The sequence below is a fragment of the Eurosta solidaginis genome, chromosome 2 (assembly GCF_040869045.1).
Source record: "Eurosta solidaginis isolate ZX-2024a chromosome 2, ASM4086904v1, whole genome shotgun sequence".
In the NCBI taxonomy this organism is placed as follows: Eukaryota; Metazoa; Arthropoda; class Insecta; order Diptera; family Tephritidae; genus Eurosta; species Eurosta solidaginis.
In genome coordinates this window covers 78,123,414-78,141,971 of record NC_090320.1, presented here as the reverse complement: position 1 = coordinate 78,141,971, position 18,558 = coordinate 78,123,414, and the positions used below count along the sequence as shown (strand labels likewise).

The 18,558-nt window shown below is 36.6% G+C and overlaps 1 protein-coding gene across 5 annotated transcripts in view; it reads left to right on the top strand.

Moving 5' to 3' along the window:
* Positions 1 to 18,558, top strand: part of drl (derailed) — a 380,401-nt gene that overhangs the window by 269,210 nt on the left and 92,633 nt on the right. For 2 of the 5 annotated variants that reach the window (XM_067765860.1, XM_067765861.1), the window contains exon 2: positions 154 to 244. The exons of 2 other annotated variants lie outside the window; for them this stretch is intronic. Coding sequence is in view for 1 of the 3 variants with exons in the window: in XM_067765857.1 (XP_067621958.1) it covers positions 5,728 to 5,767 (40 nt within the window). In the remaining 2 variants the exon portion in view is untranslated. Of the gene's footprint in view, positions 1 to 153; positions 245 to 5,624; positions 5,768 to 18,558 lie in introns of those variants that run through there. One more of the 5 variants, XM_067765857.1, reaches the window with a different exon arrangement.

Here is an 18,558-nt window from a genome sequence, read left to right as displayed (position 1 = left end):
GCCGTACTTCTGCATGGTCAGCTCGCAACTTAACTAATGAGCTCAATGCGAAGCATTCAGTATTATCTTCAACAATTTTTTTTCTTTTTTATGCAATCTGAAATGAAGAAATTTGTCCGGTATTTTACAATTTTTTTCATTTTCTCTTTACAGGTAAGTTGGAAAACAACAAACCGCAAATTAGCAGTAGTGGCGAGCTTTGTTATTCTCTTTCCAGTGGCTTTTTAGTTATGATGATATGCAGGTAAATATGTATGTATGTATGTATATCTTGAGATAAATGATCAAACCCTGTGGGACAACGCATCACACTTTGAATTTTCCTTCTATTTCGCCAAGTTTAATACTTTTAGGCCCGGTTTTTCCGTATAAGTTTATAAGTTTAACTAATTATGTACCTCGATCCTATGTAGGATATCAACTGGAGAATGTGCCTGATTATCACTTGAGAACTATAAATTTCTGAAAATCTCTCCATGGTTGGATAGCGATTGGAGAATGATGTTGAATATCAATAATATATAACCTGACAGCTCTAGGTTTGAGAGTAATGATGGATATCAAATATTCTGCAGACACTATATATTTGTTGAAGGCTGGAGAAATATTTTTTCCAAGTTTGTTGGAAAAACTAAATTCCTCTGCTTCTGTTCTACAAATTATCTAGATAATGAAAAACCAATGTTACCGTGCAAAAAAGCGTGCCCTAAACTGTGACTGAAAAACTGTTCTGTAGGTCAACGGTAGTTTGAATTTGACTAAATTTCAAGAAAACTTAGTTTAAGCTTAGCCTAACCAACTACCGAAAAACCGGGCCTTACTCCTTTTTGTAACTTGAATTTTTTCGCATTCGTCGTTGGGCCTACGGGATAAGGTAAAATGTTTTCTCTTTTAAGTGACTAACGTCATCGAGTATGGAATAAACTTATATAAGTAACATTATGAAAGAAATAAAACTTTGTTTACGTTATCCCAACAAAATTAAATTTGAATAACATATTTTTAAAAAAAGGGGGGGACATCATCATATCGAGATTTCAATCGCTTTTGGAAAACCCTTCTCTGAAGTAAAATGAGAACCAGATCGCCACTAGACGCTATCTAGTGGTAGCGTCCTTTGAGCTGGCTGAATTACTGTTGCAACAACAAAAACAATATTTTCTAGTGCCTTTTGGTATCTATTGCTATTGTTTGTTTAACATGACTACATATTTGTTTTAGCCAAAAGGTGCACTGTGGTTACTTCCATGTAAAACGATTGTTGCATGGCAAGGTGTCAGAAACGAATTCTTTTCTCATAAAATATCCTTTATCTTAAGAGTAGCATCTCTTAATTTTATCACTGCATGTAACAAGAACATAGACCATTCTACTTTTATTTATGTTTGGATCGCCAACAGTGCTAGGCATTATCTAAGTTAATATTTATGTATGTCAACATATATTTATTATGTATGTTCGGATGTATTTGTGAATGTAGCAATGCCCAGAATTGGAAATGGGCTCATCTAAGATTTTTCCAACTGAATTTTATGCTTACTTATATGAGGTATAAATTTAAAAAGAAAAACTGATCTCGACCAATATAACAAAAAAGCAAGTTAATAGCAAAAAATTATTCTTTATAATTTTTGTTCTTATCTAAAGCTTTGAGGGTCATCCGGAACCGATATTAGTTTGAAGAACGAAACCAAAACTGAAACTGGAGCGCTGTTTCCAACGGCTTTCATTCCCTCACTCGCTAAGAGACTATATGCCTCATGGACCATGCAAAGTAGGGCTCACAAAAGTTTCTATTATAAAATTCGTTTTCCAGATTTTAAGAAAGCGTTCGATTTTTTTTCTCCTTGTCAAACTTGAGGTCTTTTTATTTGAAAATATACATTTTCCTTTTTAAAACTCATTATTTTTACAAACTTTCATTCAATATGCATTCTGCGTGAATCAATTGAAACGTGCTAGGATTTCTTGGGTATTTCTTAAAGCTTTCAAGAAATGCTCAAGAAATACTACCGAATTTGAATTTATGGTTGCAGCACGCATCACGGAAGAAATGTTGTAAGGAAAATAAATAATAAAAAAGAAAAATGCATATTTTAAAATAAAAAAATTTATTTGGCTTACAAAGGAAAAGTTAAAAAATTTCTTCAGCGTTTCATTTTTCTTCATAAGTGTTATTTTCCAAATGAGCATCTACATTTTGTCTGCATGGGCTAACTTATATTTTCATTAGTTTTTGCGCCTGGTGACATAATTACACATTAGGGCGTTTTAGGATACATTGAAAAAATAAAAGTTAAAAATTTCCACGCCTAGTTTGAGCTCCTACCGTATAAGATTTACAAAGGAGGGCAAACAAGTCGGTAGCTTGTATTACTTACTCCAGCATCAAATTAAAGAAAACCTTGTTTATTTTCGAACGGCTCGGAGAGGTCCTTCCCACTTGTGACTGAGCCGATGGTGTTGCTCAGCGATTTTGCACAGCCATAGAAGTTTTGAGGTAACCCAAATTCAGACATAGCGACATATACGCAGCTCATTTTAGTGCTGTCGATGGCGCCTTTAAAATATTTTTTTCGCGGGTATTTTCCAAGATTTTGCGCATGATGAAAATATGGTTAGATTTACCAGGTCTGAAACCGCACTGATAAGGTGCAATAAGCCGACTCACGCTGGGCTTCAATCATTCGCAGAATACTCTTGATAGGACCTTATTTGCGATATAAAAAAATACCGAAATACGATATAGCTGGAACACGTAGATTCCAATGGTCAGACATGCACTCGTCCGACCATATTTTGCAAAAAAGCTGATGCAGGCGCCTTACCAACTTCTCGCCACCGTTTTTGAATAGCTCCAATGGTAATCAATCAGCGCCCGCAGCCTTGTTTTTAATGTGGTTATTGCTATTCTAACTTCGTCATAATTGGGTGGAGGGACATTAATTCCATCATAATCGATTTTGGGACTTGGTTCATCATCCCTCGGTGGTACATCGCTGTTTCCATTTTCTCCATTTAGTGATCAGAGAAGCGCTCCCTCCATAATATAAACATCGAGTGCAAGGTCGCCGTGTTCGTTCTCGCAGGTGTTTGCCTTGACTTAAAACCTTCCGTCTTTGGCCGAATTTGGTAAATTGTAGGAATATATCGGTCATTAAAATTAAAGATCTAATAGAAAAGATATCGAAAAAAAATCGTTTATTCATTTTAAAAATCTATTCGAATCCGGTGGAAATATTTTCAAAATACGCTCTAATGTACATACATACAGACATACGTAAGTGTGTATGTTTGTGCTCAGATACTTCATATGCCACATGTTCCACCTTTGGCTGGCTTTTGTATAATTGATTTGCACCTTTCTATCTTGCTGTTGGGCATTCGGTGCGATTGTTGCCAATATCCCAAGTCATGAATGTATGCATCTCTGACAACGATATACGCAGTGCCACTTCGACATTTCATAACATTTAAAAAACTTGACCAATTTTCATGTTGTCAATGTCGTCCGTGTCGCAGGAAAAGTTTTTACTTTTGGGTGTGATTATCACGCATTTCCTTTGATTTTATAAAATTTTCTAGAGCAGCCACATTGACATTTTTTATTGGTTTAAGGTTAGAATTGCAGAAAACCTTTATTTTTGATATGAGCACATTCAGTGCCAAAAGCTCTTGTGGCACTCGCGTGCTGCGTCTTGCATAGCGCTGTTGAAGTATGCCATTTATGGCGTTCCGAAAGAAAAGGACGAAACTCAAGTAATTCGCGTGTTACAACCACAATTTTCATGATTTTTTCCCATTATTCCGCAGAACTTGTTTTGTAGCGAGTTATTTTACCACTGCCGCGAGTCTTCAATAATTGCCGATGGATGGGTCTCCTAAACATTATCTAAGTAATTATAACCGTTTTTTTTACCGGCAAATGTAGATGTATATACATGTAAAAAAAAACACTGCTATTATGAGAAGTTGCTTAGAATCCAATCTCAAGATATGTATGTTTTCGGGAAATTATTTAAAACTCGAAAGCAAAATTTTCAAATTTGGAGGATTTTTTTTTAAATACCGCGATCCCTGCGCCGATTAAGGGCGAACTTGTAATGGTTCTGAATGCACTGGAAAAATACGTGTTCCCCTACTGGGAAAATGCTGCAAAGGCAATAAGAAAATTAAAAGTTTCAGGGTTAATCTTTTAAACGCCTTTAACAGTGTCTTGATAGCAGTATTTCAATTAAGTAAATAACCTCGTATTTGACTTTGCCAGCATTATTTATTAATCAACTCCCTTTGGTGTCAAAGATAGCTGTGAAGCACTTATGTATATATCGCTGTATGTCACATGCATAAATACATATGTTATGCCAGATATTGTACGTTAGACTGGGTTGGTCCCCATACAAAAAAAAAAGTTGCCAATGTCCGCCCCTAAATTTGAAGATTATGTTGAGAGGGTTTCGGAAACATTTTTTTAAATTTTTTTGATTCTTCGAAATACAGCCGAAAATCTTTTTTCGTTGTAACTTGGTTATTTGATGTCCGATTGTTAAAGTTGATATGTCATTATTTTGGCCTTGAGAAGCTTCACATTTCCCTTTACTTACTTACTTACTTAATTGGCGCTTAACCGTCTAAACGGTTATGGCCGTCCAACAAGGCGCGCCAGTCGCTCCTTCGCTCCGCCAGCCGGCGCCAATTGGTCACACCAAGAAACACTTTCTTGTACTTTGTTTACTTAAGCCTCAATCTCTACAAAAATGTGGGTTTTGTCTAATATCCAGAAAAAAGTTGATTTTGTCGCATAGCGTTATTATTATAAATACGAAACAACAGGTTTGACTCACCTATTTACTTTGACTTCCCCTACTCATGATATTTGCTTATCTTTATTAACTTTTCAATGCAAACCCTGCAATTTTTCCTCCAAAAATATCATGAGTTTCAGGTCCAAGTATAATAAGAATTTTACCTGATTCCTGTAGTTGCAATAAATATTGAAAGTGCTATAACTTCTTTGTTTATTATTTTAGTAATATGGTTTCAAAGCATCATTTTCTTTAATTTTTAAGTACTTTCGTTTGGTAAGGAAAAAAGCATACATTAGGGGGGGGGGGGGTAAAATTTTGTTAGCTGACCTAATCATGTGAAAATGACTTCATAGCTTAAAGGGACATTAAACGGAAATGTGAAGCTTCTCAAGGCCAAAATAATGACATATCAATTTTAAAAATGGGGCGTCAAATAACCAAGTTACAACGAAAAAACATTTTCGGCTGTATTTCGAAGGATCAAAAAAAATTAAAAAACATTTTTCCGAAACCCCCTGAACATAATCTTCAAATTTAGGGGCGGACATTGGCAACTTTTTTTTTCGACCCAGTCTATTGTACGTACCATTTCATACATACATACATATGTATGTATGTACATATACCAATATAAGCAATAATAGACTTGGACATGCTACAAAAATTGGCATTTGTCAATATATTTCTGAAAATAGCTTCACACTGTTTTGACAAATGATTTCCAGCTGGCTAACGTCGCAGTGTCAAAGTTGGAAAAATGAGTTTTATGCCGAGCTAAAGTCTACTACCGGATGTTGTATGCCAGTGCCATAAATTATAATCATCCACGTAAATGGCAGAAGAGCATTTATAACCTAATGGTGATATTTTGGTGGAGCTAAATCAGTAAAATTGGGAAAAGCCTTAAAGTTAATCTGAGATGTTTGAAGACAGTGTGCCCACATACATAAATGCTTCAGGTAACATATCGCCAAGAAGCCTTTAAAAAAATACAAAAGTCAAACTTATCCACAGCAAGTTAACTTGAAATTATTTATAAAAGGTACTTTAAATGCATTTGAAGAAAAATTAAGGTATTATAGCAAAGAGGAGTAAATTGATAAGAGGCGTCATTCGTACTTTCTACGAAATGCATTTTTCACGCACTCTTCAGAAGTTTATATTGAAATATATTGTGATTGTTGGAAAGAGGATGAATCATTTAGTTAATACTACCTCTTAAAACGAATCCAAATTCCCTATGAAAATGTGTAGAAGCAATTTAAAAATACCCCGCAAGTGGTAAATTACACAAGAACATCGCAAAAAGGACGAACTGACGCCTCTTATTAATCTACTCCTCTTTGATTATTTGAATCTGAAGTTGGTTGGAAGTTGGTAGTGCGCACATACATAAGTGGACGGGAGCACGCGAAATAAAATGTTTTTTCTTTTTGGTATAATGAAAATATTGTTAAACACATTGAAAACGTTTCGATTTCCCATACAAATGTGCAAGTTCATGTGAATTCTTTTTATTTTTAATATTTTTACGCTTTAGCGACAGTACTGTTATAAAGTAGGTACATACATACATGTTTTTAGGTAATAATTGACGGCCTACAAAAAAGTCTGCTATGATTTTTTGCACTTTTCAGTTTTCACATTCAGTTAAGGCAGAGCCACAACGAAGTTTTTCATATACATATGTAGATGCGTTCAACGCAATCTTATGCAAGCCAGTAACATTGCCACAATCACGTGAGATGTTCCGTTTGTAAATATAAAGGAACTTCAGACTTGGCAATTGAAGTTAATTTCGCTTTTGCCCATTCACATACAAAATTTCGCGAAGCACTTTTTTAAATTTAGAAGCATTCTCACTTTGCAAGAAAAATACTTGCAAAAATATTTTGGGTCCTATTTATTTGTTAAATTCCAAAAGCAAATGTCAAATTCTTCTTCTTATGCTTTGCTTGCAACAAAAGTTGGAAGTCGGATGGTGTCAGTGTCGCTCGATCTGCCGTTATCCATAAAAATACATGCAATCTACTCACCATGCGTAAGATTGTGTTTAACGCATTCATATGAAAAACTACTTATGTGACGGGGATTTTAGTCGAGGCATTAAATGCGCTTCAATAATTGAGTCGTTTATTATTAAAAGGGCACCTGTCGACATTTTCAAATTGTTTAGCAGATGAAAAAACCGATCATGAAATGCGCCAACCCAAAGTGAGACAACTGAAGACCATAATACAATTTCATGTTAATTAAATGCCTTAAAGCGTTTGAAAATATGTCTGGAATAATTGGAAATGTATCGACATTAAATTGAAAATTTAGAATGGAAGCAAATAGCGTAGAAAGGTAAAACTCCATTTTGATGAGCTTTGCGAAGATGACCGTCTCCAAGATCTGGAAAGTTTTTTCAAAGTGAACATACTTTTTCGAGTATTGGACATCTTTATAATCCAACTGAGATCGCGTTTCATTCCAATTGTTTCAAATTTCAGTGTTTTGTGGCCTTCCACTTTAAAAGCTTTAAATGACACTGATCTATTAAAAAAAGCTCTAGAATTTGTTAAGATATATAAAAAAGACATATATGATTCTTAATTTTCGATCCACTTTCAGAGACGAAATAGAAAAACCGTCGTGATTTAGAGAAGGTCTCTATTTAGTAATAAAAAATAATAATTTTTCCTTGCAGCTTCCAAAACTGAAATTGATAAAAAAAAACCTATTTAAGAAACTCTACGAGACAAGACAGGTTATGTAACTTGGATTTTCTCTCTATTGAAAATGCCATGGCCCGATCTTTTAACTATGATGATGTTATAGACACTTTTGCGGAACAGAAATCTCGAAAAAAAACTTTTCTTAATAAATATGATGTTGAAATTAAATTCTTATTTTTATATCATTGTAAATGCATGCAGGTTTCCTCACGATGTTGTTCCCTCAACGAAAAGCTAGCGAATAGAGTATTAATGCATTGAGATATTATGTTCTATGAATGAATGTGAAGTCTTCAATGCGCATTGGGCTAGCATGGACTACAGCCCATTTTCTCTTGCCTAAGAGAGAAGGCCTATGGCATTAGTGGGACATATAGGTACAACGTGTAATTGGATTCGCCGAAAATATCGAAGTTTATTAAAATTAAACTGAGTACAACGTGACGATTTTTATTGATAGGGTCCCATCAAAAGAATTTGCCACGGGCCCTACATTGAATAGTTACGTCCTAAAAAGGTCCAAGAAATGCTCAAGAAGTACTTCCTGGCATAAATGTTTGGTTTCTGCACTCCTGATCTCGAAAGCAATTTTATAAAGAAAATGAATAAAAAAAATAGGAAAAAACATATTTTGAAATACAAAATCTTTAAGATTGGCTTAAAAGAGGAAAGCTAAACATTTTGTTGGACGTTTTCTTGTGATCTGTATACCGCGTGTGGTGTGATTTTTGCCCAAAGGTGGACATGTGCCCTTTTAAAAATAAACGATTAAATTGTTCAACAAATTTACTAACTTAAGCGTGTTTAGTAATAGAGGTATGTATCTTGGAAAGCAATTAAATTATTCCAAACGAAGTGACTCTAAAAAAAAATCACAGATTATTTAATAAACAGATCGACTGTTGTTATAACTTCGATTAAAGCCATAACTTCTATCGGAATCAGAAGTCTGGAAAAATAAATTGGTAGCTCTGACGTTGCATAATCGGAATCAAGAATCCATAAACTCCGTGACTGCCACATCATATCCTAGGCAGCTTGAGCACCAAATCCAGGGCCGGGATCGTTTCATAAGATCTATAATCGAAATTTAATTTTTCAATCGCAATAGCTCTGAAATTGTTTTTATGAAGCTTTCTAAAGATTCATAATGATCGTTTGAAGGAAATTCCTTTTCGATTCGTGATCTAAAACACGATACGGGCCCGGAATAGATTTAATGATTTAGGAAAGTGGCTACGGGAACAGAGCACAGAGCAGAACCGTAGCATAGAAAGGTGATAGCATTCTTAGGCTCTGCTATGGGCTACGTCGTGTATTAGAGCGGAGGAAATAGCAGAGTAAAAACTACAACCGATAAGCTATTTGTAGTAGAGCGATAGCAAAAAAATAATAATTGCTATTTGCTCTGTTGGCCATTGTTACGTAGAACCTTTTTAATGCTACGGCTCTACCCTATGCTCTGTTGATATTTAGAGTGGGAGAAATAGAAAACAAAAATATACCAGAGCAGCATAGCATTTTCAATCACTGACCTACATATTTTAGCCGACTCCGAACGGCATCTGCAAGGGAGATGAGCTTTCACCGAGAAGCTTTTCATCACAGAAATACACTCGGCGTGATTCCAAAATAACTGCCGAAAGGCGACCCCGCTTAGAAAATTTTTTCTATAATTGAAAAAGATTGTTTCTAAATTTTTGATGCTTCTTTGCCCGGGGCTTGAACTCTTCGAGTCTCCATATATCCATGCATCTATTAAACGCAAACGATACGCCGGCAGTAAAGATTTACACGTTAATTAAAAAAAAACAACACAAAAGTTTTAAAGATTTCCAATCATAAGAGCTTTATAAACCAGTTTTATTCTTTACGAATAAGGATGTTAATAAAACAAAATTCAATCTTTTCTAACCACCTAACATTTTCAAAAATGTAACCACTACAAAATCCAACCAATCAGAATCGATATGAATGACTTTGCTTCATTTCAATTTCGAAATTGCTTTCCCATAAAAATTAAAATAGGCTAAATAAATGTACTTCTGAAAGTTTGCTTCAGTTTGATAAGTTAAACGCTAAAAGCTCGAAATAAACAAATAAACTTGATTGGTAACCGAAGACTCAAAATGAAAGTCAAAATTGCCACAAGGCTACACTGATGTTAAAAGCATTAAAATATGAGGAATGGGAAGTATGCAGAGTATGGTCTCGACTATGCACCAACATGCTTTCAAAATATACTCGAAATAACTTTGGCAAAATCGAAATTCATTCGCTAAATTGTGACAACTTGTGACGCATAGTGCGACAAATTTGAGTTTTTTTATAACAAAATTGAATATTTTGAAAGCGGAAACAACAAGAAGAATGTACATATATAAATAGAAGTTAGGATGGAAAATATTATATCAGCCTCTAAAATGAAAATGAAAATGAAAGTAGTGTTGACATACAAACTTTATATATCGAGCATTTGAAAGATTTGCATCCATACATTTTTTGGTTCATTCAGTGCTAATGACTCCATTTTTAAGGTCACACAATTTTTTGCAGTGAAATATTAAATTTTAACTTGTAGGATGCATGGATCGTATAAATCCCATGTCAAAATATGCAAGACTATGAGAAAAGTTATGAGGTTCCACGCTTATTGAGAAACAACTTGTTTCTAAAAATTCGATGTTGTTTTGTCCGGGAGTTACCACCACACCACTGCCGCCGTCTACGTAGATAATTATGTAGCTGAATATCGCGAATTTGCGGGCTGTTCCGAAACTTGTTATTCCAATCATTGGTAAGAGTCATTCCAAACGAGACGCAGATGCTGATTCAGTCAATCTATTTCGGCGATTTAACTACCATCATTGCGATTCACTGTGTTTTTTCAGTCGCAGTGTCAAATCAAGGGACACGAATAATTTTCGACTATTTATACATTATATCAAGGCGAATTCAGTTCCAGGGACCTATCGTGCTATACCATCACGTATCGAAACTAATGAGTATTTTTAGCTACCATTTCACATTTTCCCTATAGAGCTATTCCCATTTTAGAGCTATTGTGAATTAAAAAATTCATTTCGATCACTGATCGTATAACGCGATACGGGCCCAGGTGTTGTTATCAGAACAGCTGTTTGCTTCTTATTGATTATTTTCCATACAACGCCTTTGTACAACAATATGTCAGTTAATCGAAATCAATGAAAAATTTCTTTTGATTTGACATTCTTCTGCACGGCGAATTGGTCAAATTCGCTTTGCCCTCACCTTGTATAGATTCGCCTTGAATTGTACATTTCAATAATTAATTTTTCTTGCGTGTACTTCAGTTTCCTATTTGCGTTTACATTTTTAAATTATTCCCGAAAGTGATTGTGAAACAAGAAATGGCATGCAAGGAGAGGGGCGAAGATATAGCAGGTACCTTCTCACCCCCTTTTGCAAATGTTACCGCAGACTAGAATTGAAGAATGGTAAAATTCAAAAGCATACCAAACATCAAAACTGTATCATAAAAGAAACAAAATGCATCCAAAAATTGTTTCTCACAATTAGGTACTCTTTTTTCAAGCAAAAAGAAATGATTCAGAGAACTACTGACGTCAAACTGTAGGGTCTTTCAAACAGAAGGCCCCGTGATTTGGCACGCAAATCGCTCTAGGTCCGTAACATAACTGGCAAAGTATATACATATCATTTCTGACAGCTAAGCAGCAATGAAGGTCCTAGTAGGGGCATGCAAGCAACTTATAGCTACATTAACCGACACTCTGAAAATATCCATTATCTAGGTTCAGGGACATAGGGGAATCGAAGAAAATGAAATGGCGGATGAGCTGGATCGTAGAGGCTTAGCGGAAGGAGGTGAGACGTAACCAGCGTCGAAGTAGGTATACCCTGGGGTTAGCGAAGGGGGAAATTCGGCACATTTACGCGAAAAAAGCTCAGCAAAAGTGGAAGAGCCACATGGGCTGTGCAATTTCAAGAGATACATGGCCAAACTATAATGAGAGGAGGACAAGAAGTTCACTGGGTAGATTTAGGACTGATACTCATAAACTTATAGCGGTCATTGAGCTTTAGGCACGCATAATAACAACTGCAGAAGTTGTAAAGACGTAAGTGCAAAAGAGACTGTCGAGTATTTTCTGTACAAAAACCCGGTTTTAGCTGGAACATGTTTAAGATCCGTCGGAAGCCCTTTTTGGAAAACTCGGGCTGGTTGTAGCATATATCCGATGGAGCACATTTATTTTTTTTTGTTTTTTTTTTTGCAATTTGAGTAATCTGTGTGATAAAATTTATAAGAGAAAGTTTTTCAGAGTCATCCGCTGATTTCTGATAAGAGAAAAATTGTAAAGGTCAGGGTGAACGTTTCCATTTCATACTCTTCAAATTATTTATTTATTTATTTATTTATTTAATTATTTAAAGTCAACTAACAAGAGTGGTCGACTAACAAAATACAAAGGAACGTAACATAAAAAAAAGATAGCGTAAAAATATATACAAGTATAGAATTAAAAATGGAATAAATTAAAAATTTACAATTTCTTTTAACATTGAACAAGAACTAAAATTAAACTATCATTACAAATTAAACAAATAAACTTTAAGATATCAGTTGAGACTGAAAAGTATACCATTGCGTAAGGCAACAAACGAACATTCGATACTAATGCAATTATACAAGTCGTTATAGTACGAGCACCAAACACGTATAGGATCATTTTTGCCAAAATTTCTACGACACAGGGGTAAATGGAAGGGCACGTAGTGTCTGGACGTCCTAGCAGGAACTGCAAAGCTCAATGGACTTAGCAGCTCAGAGGAGTCAACCTCACCTAGAATTAGCTTATGCAGGAACATTACCCCGAGTAATATTCTACGATTTTCCAGAGTTGGCAAATTAATGAGAAGAAGTCTACTTCTATAAGACGGAAGATGAAGATTTGAGCCCCAGTTAAAGGCCCGTAGAGCAAAAATTAAAAATTGTTTCTGCACAGACTCACTACGCTTTATATGAGTAATATATAATGGACACCAAACACACGAGCAATACTCAAGTATTGGGCGGACCAGCGAAGTGTAGAGGACTTTGGTCAGATACGGATCCTTGAACTCCTTAGCCCAGCGTTTAACAAAACCAAGGGTACCCTTTGCTTTATTAGTAATAGCTGAAATATGTGAGTTGAAGCTCAGTTTCGAGTCAAACAGAACCCCTAAATCGTTAATCGAAGATATACGCTCCATAAGAGTGCCATAAAGTGCATAAGACGACAGGACAGGCTTCACGCGATGAAATGTCATGAACTTACATTTGGAACAGTTTAGAACTAATGCATTTATTGTACACCAACGTTGAAATGAGTCCAAATCAACCTGAAGTAGATTTGAGCGAGTTAACTCCGAAGGCAAGCATGTATAGCAAATTTTTACATCATCGGCATACATTAGAGCTCGTGAATGATTCAAAATCTGTGGCAGATCATTTATAAAAAGAGTAAAAAGCAATGGGCCTAAATGACTGCCCTGAGGTACACCAGAGGTAACATGAATTGATTTTGAAATAATATTTTTATAAAGCACCTTTTGGGTTCTATTAGAAAGATAGCTTGAGAGCCATGAAGTCAGACTCTTCGGAAAGCCCAGTAAATCAAGCTTCAGAATCAGAAGTTCGTGATTCACTGAATCAAAAGCTTTACTAAAATCCGTATAAATCACATCTGTTTGCTTGCAAGCCAAAAAACCATCCCGAAATAAAGAGGTAAACTCAAGTAGGTTTGTGGTGGTTGACCTACATCTCACAAACCCATGCTGAAAGGGTGATAATATGGAAGTACACGAATGTTGAAGCTGACAGGTAATTATTTGTTCAAAGGTTTTAGGAATAGCTGAAAGCTTAGCAATTCCCCTATAATTCTCAATATTAGATCTACTACCTTTCTTGTGCAGAGGTATGATAAATGACTGTTTCCAAATTGATGGAAATGACGCCGATTGCAAAGATAAATTGAACAATTTTACGATCGGTTCTGTTAAGTTCACAGCACAGAACTTAAGCATACAGCCAGGAATACCATCGGGCCCTGGAGAAAAAATCGGTTTCAGAGCTAAAAAACTCTGAAGTACAGTGGCACTATCAATGACTGGATTGAGAATACAATTAGAACTAACTATCTCGAACGGATAACTACCAGTTTGGGTACAGGTTGACGAATAGGTCGATTTGAAAAAGTTTGCGAATAAGTCGGCAATATCATGGTCAAGGCTAGCATTCTCGCCACCCAAAGACAAAGATGATGGAAATCCCGAAGATCTGCGCTTTGAATTAACAAACCCGTAAAATTTTTTAGGATTGTTAAAAAACTCAATTTTGCATCTTGTTAAATACGACTTGTAGCAGTTTTGATTCAGGCGTTGGAAATTGGAACGGGCAACTAAATATTTAGAAAAATCTTCAGAAGAACCAGATCTTTTAAAACGCTTATAGAGCCTCGATTTAATATTGTTCAGGTTAGCAAGTTGCCTCGAGAACCAAGGTGGTTTACTACTCTTAGCCTTAACAAAATGAACCGGAACGCAACGATTAATAAAGTCACTTAGGTAACTATAAAAAATAGACGTGGCAGCCTCAACATCAGTACAAGCATAAAGGTCAGACCAATCGTGGAAAGCTAACAGGTGATTAAGCAAATCAAAGTTAGCCTTTTTAAAACATCTCGAACGAGAACGACATAACACTTCCATGAAATTAATCGTAGGCAGTAAATTGTCCAGTGTAACCTCAAGTGTAGGGTGCAAGGGATCTTCAGGCAGGGATAACGCAGGGATTCGACTGAGACCAGTACCTATTGAACTATCACCAAAAACTAAATCTAACAACTTATTTTTAGAGTTCACCACGTTATTAATCTGAACTAGCGGCAATTCCATAAGCGAACCAATGAAATCATGCTGAGTAACAGGAGTCAAAAAGTTTGAATCATCGTTGCCAATCCAACTAACGTATGGTAAATTAAAGTCCCCAGGAACCACTAGGCGATCGTTATCACGCAAACGAGAATGTAGGCTGTGGATAACTGCTTTATGGCAATCATAAACGTACATATCTGACCGAGGCGGTATGTAGGAACAAGAAATATATAAGAAAAAATTCGGGAAAAAGAGCTTTACAGCTATGAATTCAATGTCAAGCGCGTCCTCAAAGCTCAACAATTCAGTAGAAATACTGGACAATACAGCTATCAGGACACCGCCTGCTCTCGATTGACGATCACACCGAAAAACAACATAGTCATTTGAAAATAACTCTGAATTTAAATTATCAGGTTTTAGCCAAGTCTCTGTGAAAGCAATCACTTCCGCAGTAAAAGTAAAACTGTTAAGGTAAAATGCATTTAATTTAGAACGCAAACCACGAACATTCTGATAGTGAATAGTTACTTTTGAATCGTATTTGCAGGGCTGGTAATCAAGTTTTTATACTCAGTTGAGCAGAGCTCACAGAGTATATTAAGTTTGATTGGATAACGGTTGGTTGTACATATATAAAGGAATCGAGATAGATATAGACTTCCATATATCAAAATAATCAGGATCGAAAAAAAATTTGATTGAGCCATGTCCGTCCGTCCGTCCGTCCGTCCGTCCGTTAACACGATAACTTGAGTAAATTTTGAGGTATCTTGATGAAATTTGGTATGTAGGTTCCTGAGCACTCATCTCAGATCGCTATTTAAAATGAACGATATCGGACTATAACCACGCCCACTTTTTCGATATCGAAAATTTCGAAAAACCGAAAAAGTGCGATAACTCATTACAAAAGACAGATAAAGCGACGAAACTTGGTAGATGGGTTGACGTTATGACGCAGAATAGAAAATTAGTAAGATTTTGGACAATGGGCGTGGCACCGCCCACTTTTACAAGAAGGTAATTTAAAAGTTTTGCAAGCTGTAATTTGGCAGTCGTTGAAGATATCATGATGAAATTTGGCAGGAACGTTACCACTATTACTCTATATGTGCTAAATAAAAATTAGCAAAATTGGATGAAGAACACGCCCACTTTTTAAAAAAAAAATTTTTAAAATTCAAATTTTAACAAAAAATTTAATATCTTTACTGTATATAAGTAAATTAAGTCAAAATTCAACTCCAGTAATGATATTATGCAACAAAATACAAAAATAAAAGAAAATTTCAAAATGGGCGTGGCTCCGCCCATTTTCATTTAGTTTGTCTAGAATACTTTTATTGCCATAAGTCGAACAAAAATTTACCAATCCTTCTCAAATTTGGTAGGAGCATAGATTCTATGACGGTAACTGTTCTCTGTGAAAATGGGCGAAATCGGTGGAAGCCACGCCCAGTTTTTATACACAGTCCACCGTCTGTCCTTCCGCTCGGCCATTAACACAATAACTTGAGCAAAATCCGATATATTTTCACTAAACTTAGCCCACGTACTTACCTGAGCTCACTTTTTCTTGGTATAAAAAATGGGCGAAATCTGACCATAACCACGCCCACTTTATCGATATCGAAAATTACGAAAAATGAAAAAAATGCCATAATTCTATACCAAATACGAAAAAAGTGATGAAACATGGTAACTGGATTGGTTTATTGACGCAAAATATAACTTTGTAAAAAACTTTGTAAAATGGGTGTGACACCTACCATATTAAGTAGAAGAAAATGAAAAAGTTCTACAAGGCGAAATCAACAGCCCTTGGAATCTTGGCAGGAATACTGTTAGTGGTATTGCATGTATAAATAAATTAGCAGTACCCGACAGATGATTTTCTGGATCACCTGGTCCACATTTTGGTCGATATCGCAAGAACGCCTTCACATATACATCTAAGGGCCACTCGCTTTTAAAACCCTCATTAATACCTTTAATTTGATATCCATATCGTACAAAAACATACCAGAGTCACCCCTGTCCCACCCTAATGGCGATATCTCGAAAAGGCGTCCACCTATAGACCTAGTGTCCACTCCCTCTTAAAATGCTCAGTAACACCTTTCGTTTGATACCCATATCGTACAAACATTCTAGAGTCACCCCTGGCCCACCCTAATGGCGATATCTCGAAAAGGCGTCCACCTATAGACCTAATGCCCACTCCCTCTTAAAATGCTCAGTAACAGCTTTCGTTTGATACCCATATCGTACAAACATTCTAGAGTCACCCCTGGCCCACCCTAATGGCGATATCTCGAAAAGGCGTCCACCTATAGACCTAGTGTCCACTCCCTCTTAAAATGCTCAGTAACACCTTTCGTTTGATATCCATATCGTACAAACACATTCTAGAGTCACCCTGGCCCACCCTAATGGCGATATCTCGAAAAGGCGTCCACCTATAGACCTAATGTCCACTCCCTCTTAAAATGCTCAGTAACACCTTTCGTTTGATACCCATATCGTACAAACATTCTAGAGTCACCCCTGGCCCACCCTAATGGCGATATCTCGAAAAGGCGTCCACCTATACACCTAATGTCCACTCCCTCTTAAAATGCTCAGTAACATTTTTCGTTTGATACCCATATCGTACAAACATTCTAGAGTCACCCCTGTCCCACCCTAATGGCGATATCTCGAAAAGGCGTCCACCTATAGACCTAATGCCCACTCCCTCTTAAAATGCTCAGTAACACCTTTCGTTTGATACCCATATCGTACAAACATTCTAGAGTCACACCTGGCCCACCCTAATGGCGATATCTCGAAAAGGCCTCCACCTATAGAACTAAGGATTACTCCCTTTTAAAATACTCATTACCACCTTTCATTTGATACCCATATCGTACAAACACATTCTAGAGTCACCCTGGCCCACCCTAATGGCGATATCTCGAAAAGGCGTCCACCTATAGACCTAATGCCCACTCCCTCTTAAAATGCTCAGTAACACCTTTCGTTTGATACCCATACCGTACAAACATTCTAGAGTCACCCTTGGTCCAGCTTTATGGCGATATCTCGAAAAGGCGTCCACCTATAGAACTAAGGATTACTCCCTTTTAAAATACTCTTTACCACCTTTCATTTGATACCCATATCGTACAAACACATTCTAGAGTCACCCTGGCCCACCCTAATGGCGATATCTCGAAAAGGCGTCCACCTATAGACCTAATGCCCACTCCCTCTTAAAATGCTCAGTAACACCTTTCGTTTGATACCCATATCGTACAAACATTCTAGAGTCACCCCTGGCCCACCCTAATGGCGATATCTCGAAAGGGCGTCCACCTATAGACCTAATGCCCACTCCCCCTTAAAATGCTCAGTAACACCTTTCGTTTGATGCACATATCGTACAAACACATTCTAGAGTCACCCCTGGCCCACCCTAATGACGATATCTCGAAAAGGCGTCCACCTATAGACCTCATGCCCACTCCCTCTTAAAATGCTCAGTAACACCTTTCGTTTGATACCCATACCGTACAAACATTCTAGAGTCACCCCTGGCCCACCCTAATGGCGATATCTCGAAAAGGCGTCCACCTATAGACCTAATGCCTACTCCCTCTTAAAATGCTCAGTAACACCTTTCATTTGATTCCCATATCGTACAAACATATTCTAGAGACACCCCTGGTCCACCTTTATGGCGATATCTCGAAACGGCGTCCACCTATGGAACTAAGGATCACTCCTTTTCAAAATACTAATTAACAGCTTTCATTTGATACCCATATCGTACAAACACATTATAGAATCACCCCTGGTCCACCTTAATGGGGACATCTCGAAAAGGCGTCCACCGATAGACCTAAGGCCCACTCCCTCTTAAAATGCTCAGTAACACCTTTCATTTGATACCCATATCGTACAAACAAATTCTAGAGTCAGCCCTGGTCTACCTTTATGGCGATATCCCTAAATGGCGTTCATCCATAGAACTATGGCCTACTCTCTCTTAAAATACTCTTTAATACCTTTCATTTGATACACATGTTATACAACCACATTCCAGGGTTACCCCAGATTGATTT